At 36.4% G+C, this 19168-nt stretch overlaps 1 protein-coding gene across 1 annotated transcript in view; it reads left to right on the top strand.

Annotated features, from left to right (window-relative positions):
* HCRTR2 (hypocretin receptor 2) overlaps positions 1–15672 on the top strand; it is a gene marked incomplete at both ends in the record, with an annotated part of 32753 nt that extends 17081 nt beyond the window's left edge. Inside the window, 5 exons of the mRNA XM_079550145.1 lie at positions 4376–4491; positions 10344–10564; positions 11999–12120; positions 13224–13424; positions 15479–15672. Of these exons, the coding sequence (XP_079406271.1) occupies positions 4376–4491; positions 10344–10564; positions 11999–12120; positions 13224–13424; positions 15479–15672 (854 nt within the window). The remainder of the gene's footprint in view (positions 1–4375; positions 4492–10343; positions 10565–11998; positions 12121–13223; positions 13425–15478) is intronic.
* Between the last annotated feature and the right edge of the window lie 3496 nt (positions 15673–19168).

Below are 19168 nucleotides of genomic sequence, written 5' to 3'. Positions count from 1 at the left end.
TGCATTTCTTATGCCCTTAAAAAATAATCCTCTAATCACCTCATAAGAACAGCTTACCTTAGCAACTTGAGAAGATGACCTTTCTGTTTATTAAGATACAAGTAGGTTGCTCAAATCATGGTATGTCTTAGTAAATATAGAGTTAACTATATATTAACCATGAGGATAAAATATAATACATCTCTTTCTAATCATGCAGAATGGAGTATCATTAGCCACAAATAATTTTGATACAATTTGAATTGTCTAAAGACAGTTACTTGGGCCACTGCATAGAAGATGTAATTTTTCTACTGAGAATCTGGGTTTGAAATCACAAAGTCTCCCAAATAGATAAACAAAACATGCTTCAGAGGACATCAATTAGAAAAGATGAGTGAGCATTGCAGCCAGAAGAATGATTAAAGAGCTAATATTTTCCATGAGAACACTTGCATTTTCCTTGAGTTTTATTTTGCCTTTTTTGACTATAGAATATCTAAGGTGAAAGAGATCTAACCAGGAGGAGGCTGAAGGAGAAGGAAATTTGTTCCTAAGAAGTCATACTTGCAAAGAGAGAGTACATGTGCTTGAAACTGCAGACACTCAAGAGCAAATTCTACAGGAGAGTAAAATTGTGTGAAGAGGAAGGTGCTTATATTTGAATGCTAACTGCTTCATTTAGAACTGGAAATAATTTGTGTTGTCTAAAATTAAGATACATCTAATGAAATATTTTCAGAGTATCATGTGCACCTTATATCCCAAGGATGTTAAATTGAGAATTGTTAAGACTGAAATTTTAACAGGAGGTGCTTGATGACACTTTCCAAAGTATTTCAGAAGTCTATACTAGTTCTGGGAACTTAGGACCGTTGAAACATGAGGTGCTATGGGGGACTAACAGACAGGAGGATGTCTGGAACAGTCCAGGAAAATGTCAGAGATGCCAAAGCAGGAGACAGCACTGTACCCAGACTTAGGTTCAGCTGCTGAAATATCTATACTAGTCTGGTGAGTGTCTGGAAGGTCTGAACCATACTGTGACACTTGGGCTCCTAAATGGAGAACAAATAGTAGCCACTCTGACTAATAAAAAGATTTCAAACATGTGGTTGGACAGATGCCAGGGACTGCAAATGGTGTAATAGTTCAATCTAAAACAAGATGCAATTCCTTTTTAATTGCTTCTGGCATTCCTGAATATAAAATTCATTGCCAATTCTAGTCTGAGGGTTTTTCATTTTGAGTACTGTCTAATAACAATATTTTATTTGAGAATGCAGAAGGATCCAACTCATTTAAGGAGCCAGCATTGGCCACAGTTCTATAATAGTCTGTAATTGCTATGTGCTGAATTTGATGATAAAGTGCCAAAATAAAAGAAACATATATTAAAATGAGCTCATAATGTGTCCAAGCCAGCTAAACACATTCTCTTAGAGCTGTTCGTGAAAAGGGTGTTAGCCAAAGTGCACTAGCCAACCCCTTTGCATATGATGTGGAGATAATCCTTTCCAAATACTATATGATTGAATGGAGACAAAAGGAAGACTTTGTGTTCCATTTCCTCCTGGATTACTCATGAAATAGTACAAAAACATACTGTCTTAATTCTGGAAAATAACATAACTGGAAATTGCATTGTTACATGAAGGTTTGTACATCCTGTATTGCTACCTGGAGTGTAGAAAAGAACAAACAGACCCTGAATTTTGATCAATGCTGTAAGTTATTTAAGAGCACTGTGCAGCTATTGAACAGGCACAACTCTGTTGAGTAGTGTTAGAAGCTACTTGAGTTAGATATGACCTGGAACAGCGTGTGAGTGATACTAAAAGCACAAACGAATTATGTTATTATGTCCAAAATAAATGCAAGGAATGAGAATGTTTGAACTATATTAAGTGGTTTAAAAATGCAGAAGTTAAAGCAAAATGTAAGGAATGTTTTAATGCAGCAGGAAGCCAGATTACTGTGAATACTGAAATCATGCTTGGCATTGTGATGGATTGATACCGCAAGAATAATATAGCTGCTTTGAAATGTTATTTTAGTATTTAACTAGTTGTAAGTACTCTGACACAGGAACATAGTTTGAAAGCAACTGTGTTGTGTAATATAGTTTTCTCTACTATGTGTAGGTATTTTCTAACATTTTTACTTATTGAGCTTTATTCCAAAAGTGTACTTTTTAAGCTGTTTTGCTTCTGCATATTGGTAAATTCAAAAATGCATAGGCATCTTCCTGAGATTAGCAAATCTGGGAATGTTCCATGGATGCCCTAAAAAATTACTATTTTTCCCTATTCTGTGGGAAGTTGATATGGGTACCAATTTAGTTGTACACTTATGACTGACAGGGATATTTTGTTTGCTAGCCATAATAAAACCTTTTGAGTCTGGGTTGTTTTCAGTTTATATGAACACGTATATTCACATATAAAATTCTGGCAAAATCTGGAAGATGTAGTTTTAAATTTATGCCTACTTACTTAACTAAAGTCTGGCACTGCAACGCAGATCTGAGAAGGAAACTTCAGAATAAAGTCTGAAGTTTGTTTAGTAACCCCTGCAACAAAGAAAACTGTAGGATGCTGGTCATTTATTTGGTGGAGTAATCATGCTACATAGGAATGCCAGTCCCACTTCAATTCTTGTCCCTGTGACTATTTGTTTTCTTTTTGTCCCATTCTCTCTTTTCAACAAAACTGTAGTGTGGTGGTGTGAGAATCATTAATTTCTTATTAAAATGATGATCACTCTGGCAAAGAATTATCTTTGCCCTGTCCCACAGTCCATTAAGTCAGTTGCGGATGGCAAAAACAGCCTTTCTGCATTAGAGTAAGAGGATCAGTGGTTCCAATCAGACAGCTGATGTATTGCCAGGTCCCACAGACTGATTGATGCTCTCATTCACGGAGCCTGCAACTTGCTTGATAAATGAACAGCACCCCAAACATGCCCTTCCTCCTCCTTTCTGCTGTGATTGTCAAACAGCTTTAAAGCTTTTTGTTGGCTTGAGAAGCTAAACAGAGTCATGCTTCTTAGAGAAAAGTTCTACAAAGAGCTTTGCTGTGGGTGGAGGAGGGACAGTTTGCCTTTGATGTTATGCAGCTGGCACTTTCCAGGTGGCTAAACTTCAAAGGCAAGTCTTAGGATTTTCCTCCAACCTGGTTCATCAGTTCTTTGTAGATAGCTAGGCTCATTTAATGTTTCACTTTACTTGGAATGGTAAATTGGAAGCCATAAACTCCAGATGTCCTTTTAAATATGTACTGTCCTTCCACCTGAATGGGGCCTGGCTGCCTGCAGAGCACTGAGGAGGCGGGTGGCACCTCCTGAATAGCAGGATTGTGCTTTCAGCTCTGACCTCCTGTGATCCCAGTAAGTCACATGCCTTCAGTTTCTCCTTAATCTCTCTGCTTGTGGAGCATGGATGTTAATATTTCCCTGTCTGATTGGTCCGTGGTGAGGTTGCTTTTTCTGAAATACAAAAACAATTTCACAATTTTGAGATCATCCGAAAATATACAAACTCAAGTTACTGCTAATTATCAATCAATCAATCAATCAATAAAATAATTTTTAAGAAGACCCAAATGGCCTGCCTCCCACAGGGATATTCACAAGAGCTTGTAGTTGCAGCTGTTCAGGTGAAAGTTAGTAAGATCTTTTGCTACAGAGTCTTAAAACAAGTCAGGAGCCAAACACTTCTCATCTGAACTGTTTGAACACATATCCATCAATGCTGTGAAATATCAATGGCAATATTTCTACTGCATTCACTAGCAGTGAATACAAGCAAGATTTTGCTCATTGGTATGGTATATAGTTCCAATTACATAGCAATTTTCTATTTCCATGATATATATTTCTGAAGTTACAACTACAGTCAACAGTTTCAGTGAGAGATCTCATAATTTTGAAACACTGGGAAATTTCAGAAATTAATATAATCACTCATTTTTTTCTTCTAGTTCAAAATGTAACACATTAATTATCATGCAATTTAACTGCTCATACAGTGCAAAGTTTTGCAACATACTGTCACTCTTCTGAATGGTCATTTCTGATTCTAAAGCTAAAGACAACTTGTTAAAAGTGTCAAAGATGAGGCAGCTTAAAATGAGTTAGTTACTGTTTAGAGAATGTTCACTGTTTTAATACAAGCAAAACTTAAGAATCATGGAGAGAATGTAAAGAATCATGTCATATGAAGGCAATGGGTATGGAAGCAATTGAAAAATAAATCCTGATAATAAGATTACTGGATGCATCTTCCATTAGTATGCATTGTGTCTGAAATACACATGAATATCTGTATGAATAATGGCACTAAGTGATTTTGACTTGTATTTAAATACACTTTTCTTTTCTTTAACTGTCTTTCCAGCTGAGGTTTACCCCAAAATGTATCACACGTGCTTTTTCCTGGTGACATACATGGCACCACTGTGTCTTATGGTGTTGGCCTACTTGCAAATATTTCGAAAGCTGTGGTGTCGCCAGGTAAGTCACTTGCATTAATTCTCTTTGCTTGCTTTTATGACCGTGACTGATTCTCACATGAACCCTTTTTCTATATATGTTCCATGTTGTCATACAGGATCTGATTTACATGGATTTTTACATTATCACCAGGTCCAACAACACTGCTAGCTTACAGACACGTTGGATAAAAAATGAGAATTAAAAAATGAAGGCAGGGCAGTCAGGCTGAATGCAAAAATCTTGTTTGTGTCTGTGAAGGGCTTCTGTGAGGGACAGAAGGAGAGGAAAAGTCAACAGAAAGACTTAGAGGGTAGAAAGATCTCATATGTTATATTGAAATACTGAGTATTCAGTGAGAGTAGTCAGTTGCTCATTTTGTTAATAGTTTGTACAGTTGCTTTTGTATTTTTCATTCTGCAAAGTCTCAGTTTCTGAGCAGGTCCAGTCTGAACATAAGTTGAAAAAGAAAGTTCATCTATCAGAACTGTGAGATTGGAATTGTCTGATGTGAGCCATGTTAACCTGACTAGCATCAGTAATGACAGATGTGAATTACTGAGAAATAATTAGCATAATCTATAACATGAACATCTAGTTTTTCAATTTTCATTTTAAAAATATAGAAAAGTAAACAAAAATATGGAACAAAATAATATCAAATAAGCAAGCATACAACATGTAAACTGCAGTGGTACAAATCATGTGAATTTTTTCAGAAATGATTTTTCCCCTCCAACATTTTGAATTGGTGTCAGCTTGCTTGAGAATAATTTTTTGGATGTGAACAGTGCCATAATCTATCATACACCTATCTGCAGTTCCCTCTGCTGTCTTCTGCTTTGTCCAGGATGTATCTATAGCTGTAGTCTCCCACCATCCCCTGCCCGATCATTCTATGAAAGGCAATCAGTTCATCCTATTAAAGAGATAATGCAAGATACTCCCTCTCAAATGGCCTTGACAGTGGCTATCAGGACATGGACATGACCCCTTTCTCTTTGCAACTGTCTGAATTTGAGGATGTCCTAGCCAGTGTGTATTATCTACTATATCAAGGGCATATTCTCATTGGATCAGATGGAGTCATTATGGAAATCTCTAGTGGATTTCAGATTTCTAAGGATATATATGTTCAAAAATTAAAATCAAATTATATAGTGACAAAAAATATCTCTTTCGAGAAAATAAAATATTAAAAAAAAAAAACAACAAAAAACCTCTTTAAGGCATTTTGATATCTCACTGGAATAGGAATTATTCTCATTTTTAATACTTATTGGTTAAACTAGAGTAAAATCTAGTTGTTGATTATTTTTACTTTTAATTTCTTACATTAAATAATAAGTTTAAACAATAAAATAGTTTCAAGATAAGAATCTTCAATAGGAAAAAGTCTTCGATGGGTTACTTTTCAAATGAATGGGTTTTACTTTTTACTTTTTACTTTTGAAATGATGGGTTACTTTTCAAATGAAGTTCAGTCTAACATAGCCCTAAGATGCTCTTTATTGCTTAATAATTATCTGTGACTTTTTCTGTTCTGTGGTGCTTAATGACCTTACCTTATTATAAGGTCACCTTATTATAAGGTAAGGTATAATATATATATTATACCTTATAATATTCCTTAACCTTCTCTTCTGTATTTTCTTTACAATCCTCCTATAATCTGAAACTATCTGTTAGTTTAGTTTATGTAAGCAATTGTTCTTAACTTAAATGTAGTTTGAAAATTCTAATTAAAGTTAAAAACAGAAGATAAGTTGCTGGAAACAAACCATTTTGGTGTTTCTGGTTGATTTTTTTTTTTCTGTTTTTGTTTTGTTTTGTTTCTGTTTTCAGTTATTCTAGTTGTTCTGTTTCTTCTTCACAGTATTTCTTCTCCCTATACATCTTGTACGCTAAAAAGTGTAAAGGGATTTAGGGTTTTTTTTGGTGGCAAAAAGACAAATACTGTTATGCACCTACGACAGTCAGTGATGTGAAACTGCAGACACCTTGTTTCCTAGCTTAGATGATAGCAGTACGTACAACAGTGTGCAGTAAGTAAAATTAAAACCACTTCATGCCTATTAACAACTGCAAGTTGGCTGCAGACGTCAGGCATTTTACTAGATGCAAAAGGTGGACCATAATCAGTAATGCAGAGCAAATTAATGCAGCACTGTGAGTGTATTATTTGATAGTATCTTCAGTTAAGTAATGATGCTGCTTACAAGAACTTTAGTTAAGTATGTTAAATATCTTGTTGAAGATGCAATGCATCCCAGATGCATGTGACAGAAAAAACACCACAAACAGTAAATTCCTTCTGAGTCTTACAGTTTTTCTAAAGGTTCATTGATGCTTTTCTTTGTTGTTTTTTTTTGTTTGTTTGTTTGTTTGTTTGTCTTTTAAATGGAGTGTTTTGTGCATACTAACATTCAGATGACTAAAGATATGAGAAATTTATAAAGTATCTTTTTTGTACTTTGTACAATAGATCTTAAAATTACTGACTATGCCTTTCAGGCAGCTCTTCACATATAAACTTTGCAGTCTTTGATTCAATGATTCATCTGTGCAAAGGGAAGAACAATCATGCCACAAACACCAGGATTTTGAGTAATTTATTTTATTTATTAGAAAGGAAGTAGTATCTTAGTGACAGTGTTCTCTTGTGGATTTTAAGTGGATAAAAAGTGACATCTAAACAAATAAATAGGACTGAGTGGTCTTATGGTAAAAGAGTTGATACATAATTCATATTATCAAGTCCTGTATACTTTGTTTTATTGATGTCCAAATGCATTGACACAAAAGTCTTTTCATATTAACAGCAAGGAGCCCTGCCCATTTTTATTTTGGCAGCTGAAATACACCTTCCAACTCTTTGCAAGCTGTTCTTACATTTGAGGAGACTGAGTTTACTCGTATATCCCTTGGTAATAATTTGAGGAGATAGAGGAAAGGTGCATCTGAGAAAAGCACCACTTCTCATACTTGTATACTATGCAACTAACTGTATATATATATATATATGTATATATTTGGTTACTGATTCAGTAACCAAAGCAACTACATGTATTTTACTAATGTGTTTATACTTGTACATACATAATACATGTGTGTGTTTACCTAAATACTGATCTGTAAATCTTTCTGTATATCTATAAGACCTCTCTGAAGTTTTCTGTCTGTTAGATGGTCCTGGTTCAACTATGCATCTATGGGTAGATGGTACTTTTTTCTGATAAAATTCTTACTTTATCATTGGTTATTGGACTCTAAGTAGCAAGGCCCACTTCTTTGCCAGATAAAGACAAAGATAAAAAGGATATATAGGTAGAAAAGGTGGAAAGGCTCTCAGTGCAAACTTCTGAAGATTTGTCACTTTGATGTAGAGTGGCATTGTACATTGTATACAGTCCCTACCTTTGATCATATCTTGCTATTGAAGACTGCATATAGAGCAGAAAAGCTCCTTCTACCTGAGCAGACCATACATAACTGAACAAGCCATGTACACAGTCATGTCTAACACTTCTACAGAAATAGCCATTCACAATTCTGAGACAAGCTACTCTTTATCTTCTTTGAAATTGCATCTGTTAAGAAAGATGGTCACAGAACTCTTTTTATGAATCTTTAGCATCATCAGGAGGGAGGGGTCAGTAGAGATTTAGCTAATTTTTTTACTGCTTGCATCTCCATTATCTGATGATTCTTGCTAAAAAAAAAAAAAAAAAAAAAAAAAAGATAATTCAGTATATGAGAAAAGGAAGGAAAAACTTCAAAGTTAAAAGAATGGGAACACAGAATACCCCATATAAGCCAGAATCAGAATCTTAGTATGCCATCTTTGTAGTGCATGGCAAGTACACATTGCGGTACTACACCCCACAGCTAAATAGATTGAATCCCTTTAAATAGAACAAGATATGTTCAGGTATAAAACTGGCATTTCTGGTTTAACTGAATGAGTAGGAATCCTCATTTAACTGAATGAATAGAAGAAAGTGAATAAGTGCAAGACTTGTTTCCTTCCCCTTCCCCTTCCCCTTCCCCTTCCCCTTCCCCTTCCCCTTCCCCTTCCCCTTCCCCTTCCCCTTCCCCTTCCCCTTCCCCTTCCCCTTCCCCTTCCCCTTCCCCTTCCCCTTCCCCTTCCCCTTCCCCTCCCTTCCCCTTCCCCTCCCTTCCCCTTCCCCTTCCCCTTCCCTTCCCCTTCCCCTTCCCTTCCCTTCCCCTTCCCCTTCCCTTCCCTTCCCTTCCCTTCCCTTCCCTTCCCTTCCCTTCCCTTCCCTTCCCTTCCCTTCCCTTCCCTTCCCTTCCCTTCCCTTCCCTTCCCTTCCCTTCCCTTCCCTTCCCTTCCCTTCCCTTCCCTTCCCTTCCCTTCCCTTCCCTTCCCTTCCCTTCCCTTCCCTTCCCTTCCCTTCCCTTCCCTTCCCTTCCCTTCCCTTCCCTTCCCTTCCCTTCCCTTCCCTTCCCTTCCCTTCCCTTCCCTTCCCTTCCCTTCCCTCGCCTCGCCTCGCCTCGCCTCGCCTCGCCTCGCCTTTTCTTTGTTTTTTTGCTTTGTGTTCATACAGACTTTTGTTTAAAGAAAAAAACAACCAACAACAAAACAAAACAGTTATTATGTATCTCTCTCTGTTCTGCTTTGTTGTTTTCTTGTTCATTTTAACACAACACTGCCAGATAATCCAATAGTTACAAATCAGTTTTGATGGTGCACATAGATGCTCAGTTAAGGGCTTCTCTATGCAAGGAAGCTATTCATGGAAAAATAGATAATAGCTATTCTAGAACAATTCTGCATGTGCATTTTTTAGTTAGAATAATTGTTTCCATTTTGACTTGGTTTCTTTGTTGTTTTTTTTTTGTTTGGTTGGTTTTTGTTTTTTGCTTTTTCTCCTGAAAAATGTATTTAAAATTTCATTCCCTTCTGGTTAGTTTCTGTGGACAAGACCTAATTTTAAAATTCTACAATAGAGGATGTGAATTCTTCAGATAATTTTAAACAAGAACCATTTTACACTCATGGGACTCATCATCCTGTAGACAATTGCATTACTCATTATAGAATTATCCTTCTACCCAAGAAGTTTTTACAGTGTGTAATATTGAAAACATAAATGGCATCGATTTCTCTGAGAATATCCTTGCCATCCGTAGTCTTGCACATGTGGCTGCGCACAGGAAGTAATTTTGAAGAACTAAAACAAAATTGCTTTATTTCACTTGTACAAGGACAAAAAGCAAAGACAGATAACTTTTTAATAGTTCAGTGCTACATCTACCCTTTGAGTGTTGTCTATGATCAGTTTAACTCTTCCTATGTCTTGACACTCTTCATTACTACATATCCAGTTTTGAAGACTCTTGCAACAAGATCCACATTTTAGCTATAACCTCTTTAATTGCTTCACTGTCATCAAGATTGCCATGTTTAAAATTTTAATGGCTAATGTAGGTTTTATATCCTTGTTTTTTATCACTGAAATCTGTTTCATAGCCTAAATTGGCAATATATTAGTAGAATAAAATACAGTCATATGAGATAACAGTTGACATAGATCTTCATAGCAAAATAAGTGTAGAAGTGGGGTTGTTAAGTATGATAGTCTGAAGATATCAAGGCAAATCAAGTGGTAACTAAGGATGATTTTATTGCATAAGTTGGTATATTGGACAAACAGCCAAACAGCACTCCTTTTGTCTAAAATCTGATTTGTTTCTCCCAGCTGTGTAAATTAATATGATAAAATAGAATACTTCTCCATACAAGCTTATCTTGACATGTCAATATGTCTACTTTTCTTGTTAAAACTACTTACATTGCTCGTTTTTCAAGTGCCAATGATAAGGATGCCCCTTATTCTGTCCTTTTTTAGATCCCTGGAACTTCTTCTGTTGTTCAGAAAAAATGGAAGTCTCTGCAGTCCTCAGCACAGCAACGAGGGCTGGGACAGTCAACAAAGTCAAAGATCAGTGCTGTGGCAGCTGAAATAAAACAGATTCGTGCAAGAAGGAAAACAGCACGTATGCTAATGGTTGTCCTCCTGGTTTTTGCACTTTGCTATCTGCCAATTAGCATCCTCAATATCTTGAAAAGGTAAAGTTTATCCCAAAATGTAAACACTTGGTAAAGTTTTCTGTCTAAAATCAATCCTCTGTTATGAGAATCTTAATATTCTGACAGATACTTTTGAAGGACAAGGCCTACTTATTTCATGAGAAAGAGATAGAAAATAAGCATATATTTGCAAGAAAAAAATGAACCTAACTTATCTACAGTACTGAAAATCTTGGACAGTTTGTACAAGCCTTATTAGTAATCTCTTCCTCATGAAAGTGATCTATCTTATCTTCTCATTAAAACTTGCCATTTACATGGGAGTACAGCTTGTTTGCTGTAAATGAATCCTGGAAGTGCACTTCCCTAAAACAGCAGCTGAAAGCTGCCAGGAGAAAATAGTGTAATGGCTTAGCCCCAAGGACTTTTACCCAAGCTTCATCAAGTACTGTTTTGAAACCTAGTTTTGAATCTATTTTTAGGATAATCCTTCAGTTTTTCCATTAAGCTGTTGTTTTTGGGTTTTGCTTTTGTTTTTTTTTTTGTTTTTTTTTTTTTTTGTTTTTACTTTTTACCCTTTTCTCTCCTTCTCATTTGAGATATAATTGTTTACACTCTGTTTTTGAGCAGAGCTTGACAAGTTTTGATACAGTTACATCTCTTGAGACCACTGACATACTGATAAACAATGACATATAGCAGGTTTGATCTTGAAGCTATTAGCTGTCTTCAAGAGATAAAGGATCCTTAGAAAAGAAAGAGTTTTGTTGGTGCTTGAGAAATATTTGATTTTTAATGTTGGATATGAAGGCTAGAATGCATCTCACTGAATTCTGACATATTTCTGAAGTCTGATTTAAGCGCTTTTCATGCTCAGATCACTTAGTAGGCAATACAGAAATAAAGAAGTATTTCCACCTCAGGGTCCATTTGGTCTAAACCACAGAGGAACTACAGTCTCCTTCCACTACACTAGCAGAGTAGGCCTGCAAGTAGATGCGTGTTTAAAATGAAAAAATTGGGCGTAAGGAATCAGGGCAGATTTTTCTGGAGTACAGAAGCTGCTATTGTGGCCTCCATAGCTCAGTTCTTGGCCAGTTCAATGCTTTTCTAATTCCACAGAGATCCTGTTGAATAACGGTCCCAGAGCTGGAAACCCCAGTTATATGAATTGGTCAAAAACAACATTTCCCATCTTATTTAGCACCTACTGATGTTGCTATGTAGCAAAGTCATGTATCTGCACTTTTCCGAAGTGCTAATGCTTTATATTGTGCAAACCCACCAAGAATAGATGCTGAGCCATAGAGAGAGGAATTTATACTCTCAAGCAAATAGCAGCATTGAATCTTCTTTTCTGTGATACTGCAAATAAGTCATCAAAGGGAAAATTAGGCTAGAATTGGGCAATTACTCCTTCTTATACGATTTTTAATTTTGCCGTCTTTCAAGTTTGATTTTCTTTTTCCTTAGGGTTTTTGGGATGTTTAATCATGCTGATGACAGAGAAACCGTATATGCCTGGTTCACATTCTCACACTGGCTTGTATATGCAAACAGTGCAGCCAATCCTATTATTTATAACTTCCTCAGTGGTAAGTTGCAGTTATCTAGAATTCAAATTTAATGTACAGTTTAAATGTAATGAGCCATAGTAAATAAGAAAATGACTGTATAACATCAGCTGCACTCCTTCAGTGAGAGCTAGACCCTGTTCCCTGATGAATAGCATTATCTTCAGACTATCTACCTATAACTAACCAAAAGAGTGCCAGCACCCAAGTCCAAGTGCTTGAATTCAACTGTCCATGCCATTAGTTTGTTGGAGAAGTCACTGGCATGACTTCAGTCTAAAACAATTATCATTCTCCTCAATCACTGGATAATGTCAGGATTAGCACAGCCCAAGGGCTGTCCCCAGTTGGCATTTTGTATGCAGCTATCAGGTCTTGGAGTTTGCAAGTGTTTAATAATACTTGCAGGGCCAGACTGGGCCAACTAGTTTCAAGGTTAAAGAACCAGTCAGGATGCTGTTTACTTACTAGTATATGTTTGTCTTAGTTTGTTATTCGTCTTATTTGGCTATGAGCTGCAGAATCATGACCAAAACTGGTTGTTTTACAGCAGGGAGAAAAAAGCTTGGTAATCCTCACTACACATTTTCCTGCTTTGTTGGTTTTTGTGTGTGTGTGTGTGTATGTGGTGTCTAGTGTGAGGATGATCTAAACAATTTATCCCAAGCTCTGAAAGCAGACTAACAGGCTGTTGAATACATTTTAAAAAATTTATTGAAATTGAAATACAGAATAACCTCTCTCATTTCACATGTAAAGTAATGCTGCAGTCATTTAAGCCTACTATTGCTCAATTAGTTGTTTTGGTTTTTTTTTAATGTGTTGTTAATCAACAAACTATCCATACGTTAATTTCATAGGTTGTTCCACTTTGTCCATCCTGTCTTGCAAATAATTATTTAGACTTCATACCATACCTCACATATATTCTTATGAAGATTGTATTTTGTCTTTCTCCAAACCATTTAAAATGTCGTTTGCTGCTCTAGTAGTGATAGAAAAACATGTCAGTGTTCTGGATTAATTTTGCATTAGATAACTCCTTTTTTTCTAAGGTATAAAGTTGATTGAAACATGGTTTACAGTACAATTTTTTGTCATTACTCTTTTCTTCTGTTTGACAGGGAAGTTCAGAGAAGAATTTAAAGCAGCATTTTCTTGTTGCGTCTTTGGTATTCACAGTCACCATGATGAACGACTCACAAGAGGTCGTGCCAGTACAGAGAGTCGAAAATCTCTGACCACCCAAATCAGCAATTTTGACAATGTTTCAAAACAGTCAGAACATGTTGTACTGACCAACATAAATACACTTACGGCAAATGGTAATGCACTAATTACCCACTGACAGTATCATTGTTCCCACATCTTTTGATGCTGTGCTAGTAAAATCTAATTGTGCATAGAACAGTCTTTGAGTATAATGAGAAAAAGTGTTCACAATTAAGAACTGACAGTAAGAAAAGTAAGTTACAAAATGTATTTTACAGAGTATGCTGCAAACGTGATAATATATTTATGAATCAAAATTTCATTTAACCTCCTTCAAAGTCTGAGCTGCAATTGGAGAAGGCATAGAGTAAAAATATTTCGTTTAAATATTTTCTTTGGATTTCTGCATCCTTTAATTTCCTAAGTAAACACAGAACAGATAGCTGAAGATGTGAAAATAATTTTCTGTGATGTTGCAATCTGTTTATATACAGATATATTTTACTTAGAGCTAATTAGCTGAAGTTATAAGACGTTTTGTAACAGATACCTGTATTAGCCAAAAAAAAAAAGTGTAGCTTGAAATATCCAAATGTCTTTGGCTATTTCAAATGATCTGCTCACCAAGAGTTCTGATGTGAGTTGAGCTGATCAAATAAGAAATTGGCATGAACTTCTCACATTTTGTGTTCTTTTTTGTATTGGATATGTTTTTATGTGTATTCTGAATCAGTGGAGAAGCCACTCTTGATTTTTCTCCAATACAGGTTGATGAGCATAGTTAAAAATAAAAGGCAGAACTTGTTCAAACTTTGCTAGTTTCATGTAGACACTAAAATGACTGTGCATAGTCTTGTGAATAAGTGGAAAATGACATCTAAATTATGATTTTATATTTCTTATTACATATATATATGTTATATGTTATATTCTAGTGGGATTTTACAAGAGATGGAATTCATCCTTGCTCTCCAAGATATGTGAGCCCTGTTTGTCTAGAAGTTACTTAGGCTAGGACTATATAGCTATATATTGATAACAGAGAACTTGGTATGTCCAAGGACAGGTAATCAATTCTTAATACAGGTATCTAAAAAGAACAAAATTAATTACATCTGAAGGTGTATGCCTTCCACTACTGTAGAAGATTCACCAGGTGACTCACTTAGTTCAATTTCCATCTGTCAGTGTTAATTACCCAGAAATAAGTTTGTGCTGTATGCTTTGCTGGAGCATCAGCTAAAGGCTGATTAGCATACTCCACAATGTCTAAAGCACTTTATACTAAAATGCTGGAAATCAAATCCAGGAATGAATTCCTTCTATATGATGATATTAAAGAGAGGACTTTCTTCCTCTAGGATTGTAGGATGGGATTTTTATTCAGTACCTATATGTACATACAAATAAGTGCTCTAGATGTTTAAGCAACCAAAAGAGATCTAAGCTCAATTAGGTTATATAAACACGGGCATCAGAAACTACCTATTGAGATTTTTCCTGATTTTAGGCATACTGTTGCTGGTCCAGAAGTATGTTACACTTCCCATCTCTACCTGTAAACCTCATATGTCTAAATGAACAATAGTGCTTTGCTAGCTGTACTGACACCCTTTAAACACAGTCAACAGTGCCTAAAAAGCTTTTCAGCTCTCTCCAAAATAGGCAGCAGATAGTTGGTCATTAACTACTGTCTACTTTCCATATTGTGACCAGGTTAGCCAGATTTGCCCTTCTCCTTTAGTGTTGTCATTTCTATATGTATGGTGCAAGCAAGATCACAGCAGTGAAACCCAGAAGGCAATGGGACTGTAGGTGATGTTTTAGTCTATTATTTGTCATCATTCTTTTGTACTGAGACAGGAACCTGTAGTGCTCCGCTGTTCAGTGTCACATGGATAAGGAACAACAAGGCAATTTACCAAATAACGCATGTTTAATAAATTGAACATATTTAAATTTTTAAAAGTTTAATACATCAAAAATCCCCTAAGGCTTCAGGCAAGAAGTCTTTTACATTTACAGTGAAATTTGAAATGTTTTCTGGCAGATTATTTTGTTAGTAAATCAACACCTCTATACCATTCAGAGAAAATACCAGTTGCAGGGTGAGCCAGCCAACTACCTGTTACAAGCAGTAAATTATCTTAAAATTCTTATCTTACAGGTATTACAGCTACATTCAGCCCTTTGAAGTCAATGGAACTGCATCTCCACATACCAGGGGTGAACGTGTCTTCAAATTTAGATGAAGCAGTGAGAATTTCTGCAGGATGCACTGGCAACACAGAGAATGCAGAATGGGATAAATTTGTCCCTAGTGTAACTAAATTTACCTCAATGGAATTGCAGCAAGGATGACTTTGGCTCAAAACAGCTGAGAATGGCATTTGTTTTTAGCTGTGTTACAGACTAGAACAACTGGACAAAAGGATTCCTGCAAAACGACTGCCTCTTCTACTTCTTCTCAGTCTTATGGAAACCTACTTACCTCAGTACGAGCTAAGCAACATGTCTTTACAAGTCTTTTTAAAGAGTGGATTGTATCATACTTTGTAAATACTGTAGATATTTATTTTTATATATTTTAGATGCTGTGGAATGTTCTAAAATGTACCATATAAAGAACTCTACGTATTTGAAAGAAGTCTCATTTATTTATATCCTGTTTCTATTAATGAATGACTTATTTACAAGGAATACTTACTTATGCACTAGTGGTATTCTGGAATTACTTTGCACTTCTTTTTCTGCTGTTTCACTTGTAGTAAATTCTGTATTAAGGAAGTTTCATTTCAGATTGATTTTGGGAGATTCCAGACTACTTTTCTAAGCACAGACATGCTTCTGAGATATGAATTAAAAGTGCTGAAAGTCACACATATTTTCAAAAGTTACACTAAATAGCCAGTCTCTTTTTCTTCAGATGAGTGCCTAAAAGGTAACTACTTAAATAAAACTTCTATGATGTTCAAAGGTGCTATTCCTACTCAGGCCACTAGGAATAACATGTATCAGCACTTCTGAAGAACTGGACATTTTAACTTTGGTAATTCCTTTTAGTCCATAATGTCTGCAAGTGCTGCTACAGAAGATCTCCGAAGACACTTAAAATAGAAAACACTGGTTATTTTGCTTGCTCTCACAATTTCTCTCTCATCTGCCATTTAACACCAATGATACAAACATTTAACAATTTCATGTGCCAAGAAAATGTTGATTTTTGAACAACTAAAATAAAGTATTTCTCTCTGGAATTTTAGAGCAGATATTTCATTGCTCTAGCAGATGAAGTACTCATCTACTTTTCATTTATGGGAGAAATTCTTTGGCCTGCGGCTTCCTATCACATATTGTAGTATTTTTCCTTGGTGAATTAAGCTGATATGTCAATGGAGCTTTAGTGTACTTGGGGTAAAGGCCACTGGCAATTTTTGACTCCTGCAACCCTTTGACATGCTGGAAATTGAGGATCTGGCCTTAATTTTTTCTTTTGTAAGAAAAAAAAACAATTCTTTTTTCTCCTCTTTGTTTTCTTTTCTGACTTCCACTAATATCCTCAAAATATTATGACGCTACTAAGAACTTATTTTATTCATAATTAGAACTTCATATTCTTTTGTATGAACAGTATGAGATGTAATTTATTCACTGACAAAATTCTTTTTTTTTCTAGCCAGAGTGAAAGGCATATCTTTCCGACACAAGTGATACAATCAAAACTTATTTAAGGTTTGAAATTGTAAAGGTGGGTGCAGTGTTAACTAATTCTTGCCAGTACATCAAATATGGTTACCCAGTTAAATACTTTATTATCTTGATGAAAAAAAAAAAAAAAAAAAAAAAAAAAGTGCATCCAAAATGTGGGCTTTTCTGAAAAAAATATTTTTTGAGGCAGATATTGTTATTTCTTTATTCATTTTATTTTATTTTATACAATTTGAGAACTACTTAGATATCTTTTTCTGAATTTTTCATTGAAGATAAACCCTACACTGATAATGGAACATACTGAAGAGGATCCATGAAACGTGGAAAAAGAGTTTGTAAAACTGGGAAGAAGATAGGAATGTTGTCAGGGCCTGTGGGGATGCAACAAGGAAGGAAGACTAAGGTCCTCTTGGAATTATTCCTTGCAAAGGAGGTAAAGAACAGCAAAAAGGGTTTTTTTAAGTATGTCAACAATAAAAGGAAGATTAGGGAAAATGTGATTCCCCTAATAAATGAGTTGGGTGCCTTGGTAACAGGAGACATTGAAATAACAGAGATTCTGAATGCCACTTTTGCTTCAGTCTCTAATAATAAGACTAGCACTCAGGAATCCCAGACCCTAGAGGTAAGAGAAAAAGTTAAAGGTAGCCTTTCCTGTGGTTGAGGAGGATCCGGTCAGAGAGCATCTATCCAAAATCAACATAAACAAATCCATGGGCTTCCATGGGATGTACCCACATGTGCTGAGAGAACTGGCAGAGGTGACTGCTGAACTGCTGTCTCATTTTTGAAAGGTCTTGGCAAATGCGAGAGGTGCCTGTGGACTGAAGGATAATCAATGTCGCTCCAGTCTTCAAAAAGGGAAAGAAGGTGGATCCGGAAAACTAGGCCAGTGAGCCTTACCTACATCCCTGGAAAGGTAATGGAACAACTTGTCCTGCATGCCATCTCCAAGCAATTGAGAGAAGAAGATTATCAGGAGTAGTCAACATAGATTCACCAAGGGGAAGTCATGCTTGACCAATCTGATAGCCTTTTAAGATGTCATCACTGGCTGGATAGGAGAAGAGCAGTGGATGCTGTGTACCCTGACTTCAACAAAGAATTTGACACTGCCTCGCACAACGTCTTTGTTATGAGACTTAGAAAACATGGGATAGATGAGTGGATAGTGAGGTGGATTGAGAACTGTCTGAGTGATAGAGCTCAGAGAGTAGTGATCAGCAGAGCAGAGTCTGTTTGGAGGCATGTAACTAGCAGTGATTCCCAGGTGTCAGTGCTTGGTCCAGTCTTGTTCAACATCATCATCAGTGACCTGGATGAAGAGATAGAATCCACCCTCAGCAAGTTTGCTGATGTTACAAAGCTGGGAAGATTGGCAGACACACCTGAGGTTTAACAAAAGCAAATGTAGAGTCTTGCACCTGGGGAGTAATAACTGCATGCATCAGTACATATTAGGGGATAACCTACTGGAAATGTGCTCTGCAGAGAAAGACCTGGGGAGCCTGATGGACAACAGGTTGGCCATGAGTCAGCAGTGTACACTTGTAGCCAAAAAGGCCAATAGTACCTTGGAATGCATTAGAAATAATGTGGAGGTGACCCTTCCTGTCTACTCTGACCTGCTGAGGCCACATTTATACTATTGCAACCAGTTCTGAGCTCACCAGTTCAAAAAAGACAGGATTTCCTAAAAGAAGTCCAGCAGAGGACCACAAAGATGAGAGCCTGGAGCATCTCCCGTATGTGAAAAGCCTGAGTAACCCAGGTTCATTCAGCCTGGGAAGGAGAAGACTGAGAGGAGATCTGATTAATGTTTATTAATATCTGAAGGGAAGTAGGAGACAAATGGATGAGGCCAGGTTCTCCTTGATGGTGTGTAGCATTAGGACAAGGAGTAATGGCCTAAAATTTTGAACATAGGAATAGGTTGCTCAAAAAGGTTGCAGGTTCTTCTTCTGTGTAGATATTCAAGGCTTGTCTGGAGGCCTATTTGTATGACCTGTAGGGAACCTGCTTCAGCAGGGGGGTTGGACTAAGCGATCTCTTGAGGTCCCTTCCAACCCCTGCAATTCTGTGATTTTGTGATACCTGTGTCAGGTGATATTACTTGTGAGTGTGAATGCAAAAATTTTACCTGAGA

This window comes from Tetrao urogallus, assembly GCF_951394365.1.
Source record: "Tetrao urogallus genome assembly, chromosome: 2".
Taxonomy (NCBI): Eukaryota; Metazoa; Chordata; class Aves; order Galliformes; family Phasianidae; genus Tetrao; species Tetrao urogallus.
The sequence above is the reverse complement of the archived record's forward strand: the minus strand, read 5'-3'. Positions and strand labels throughout refer to the sequence as shown.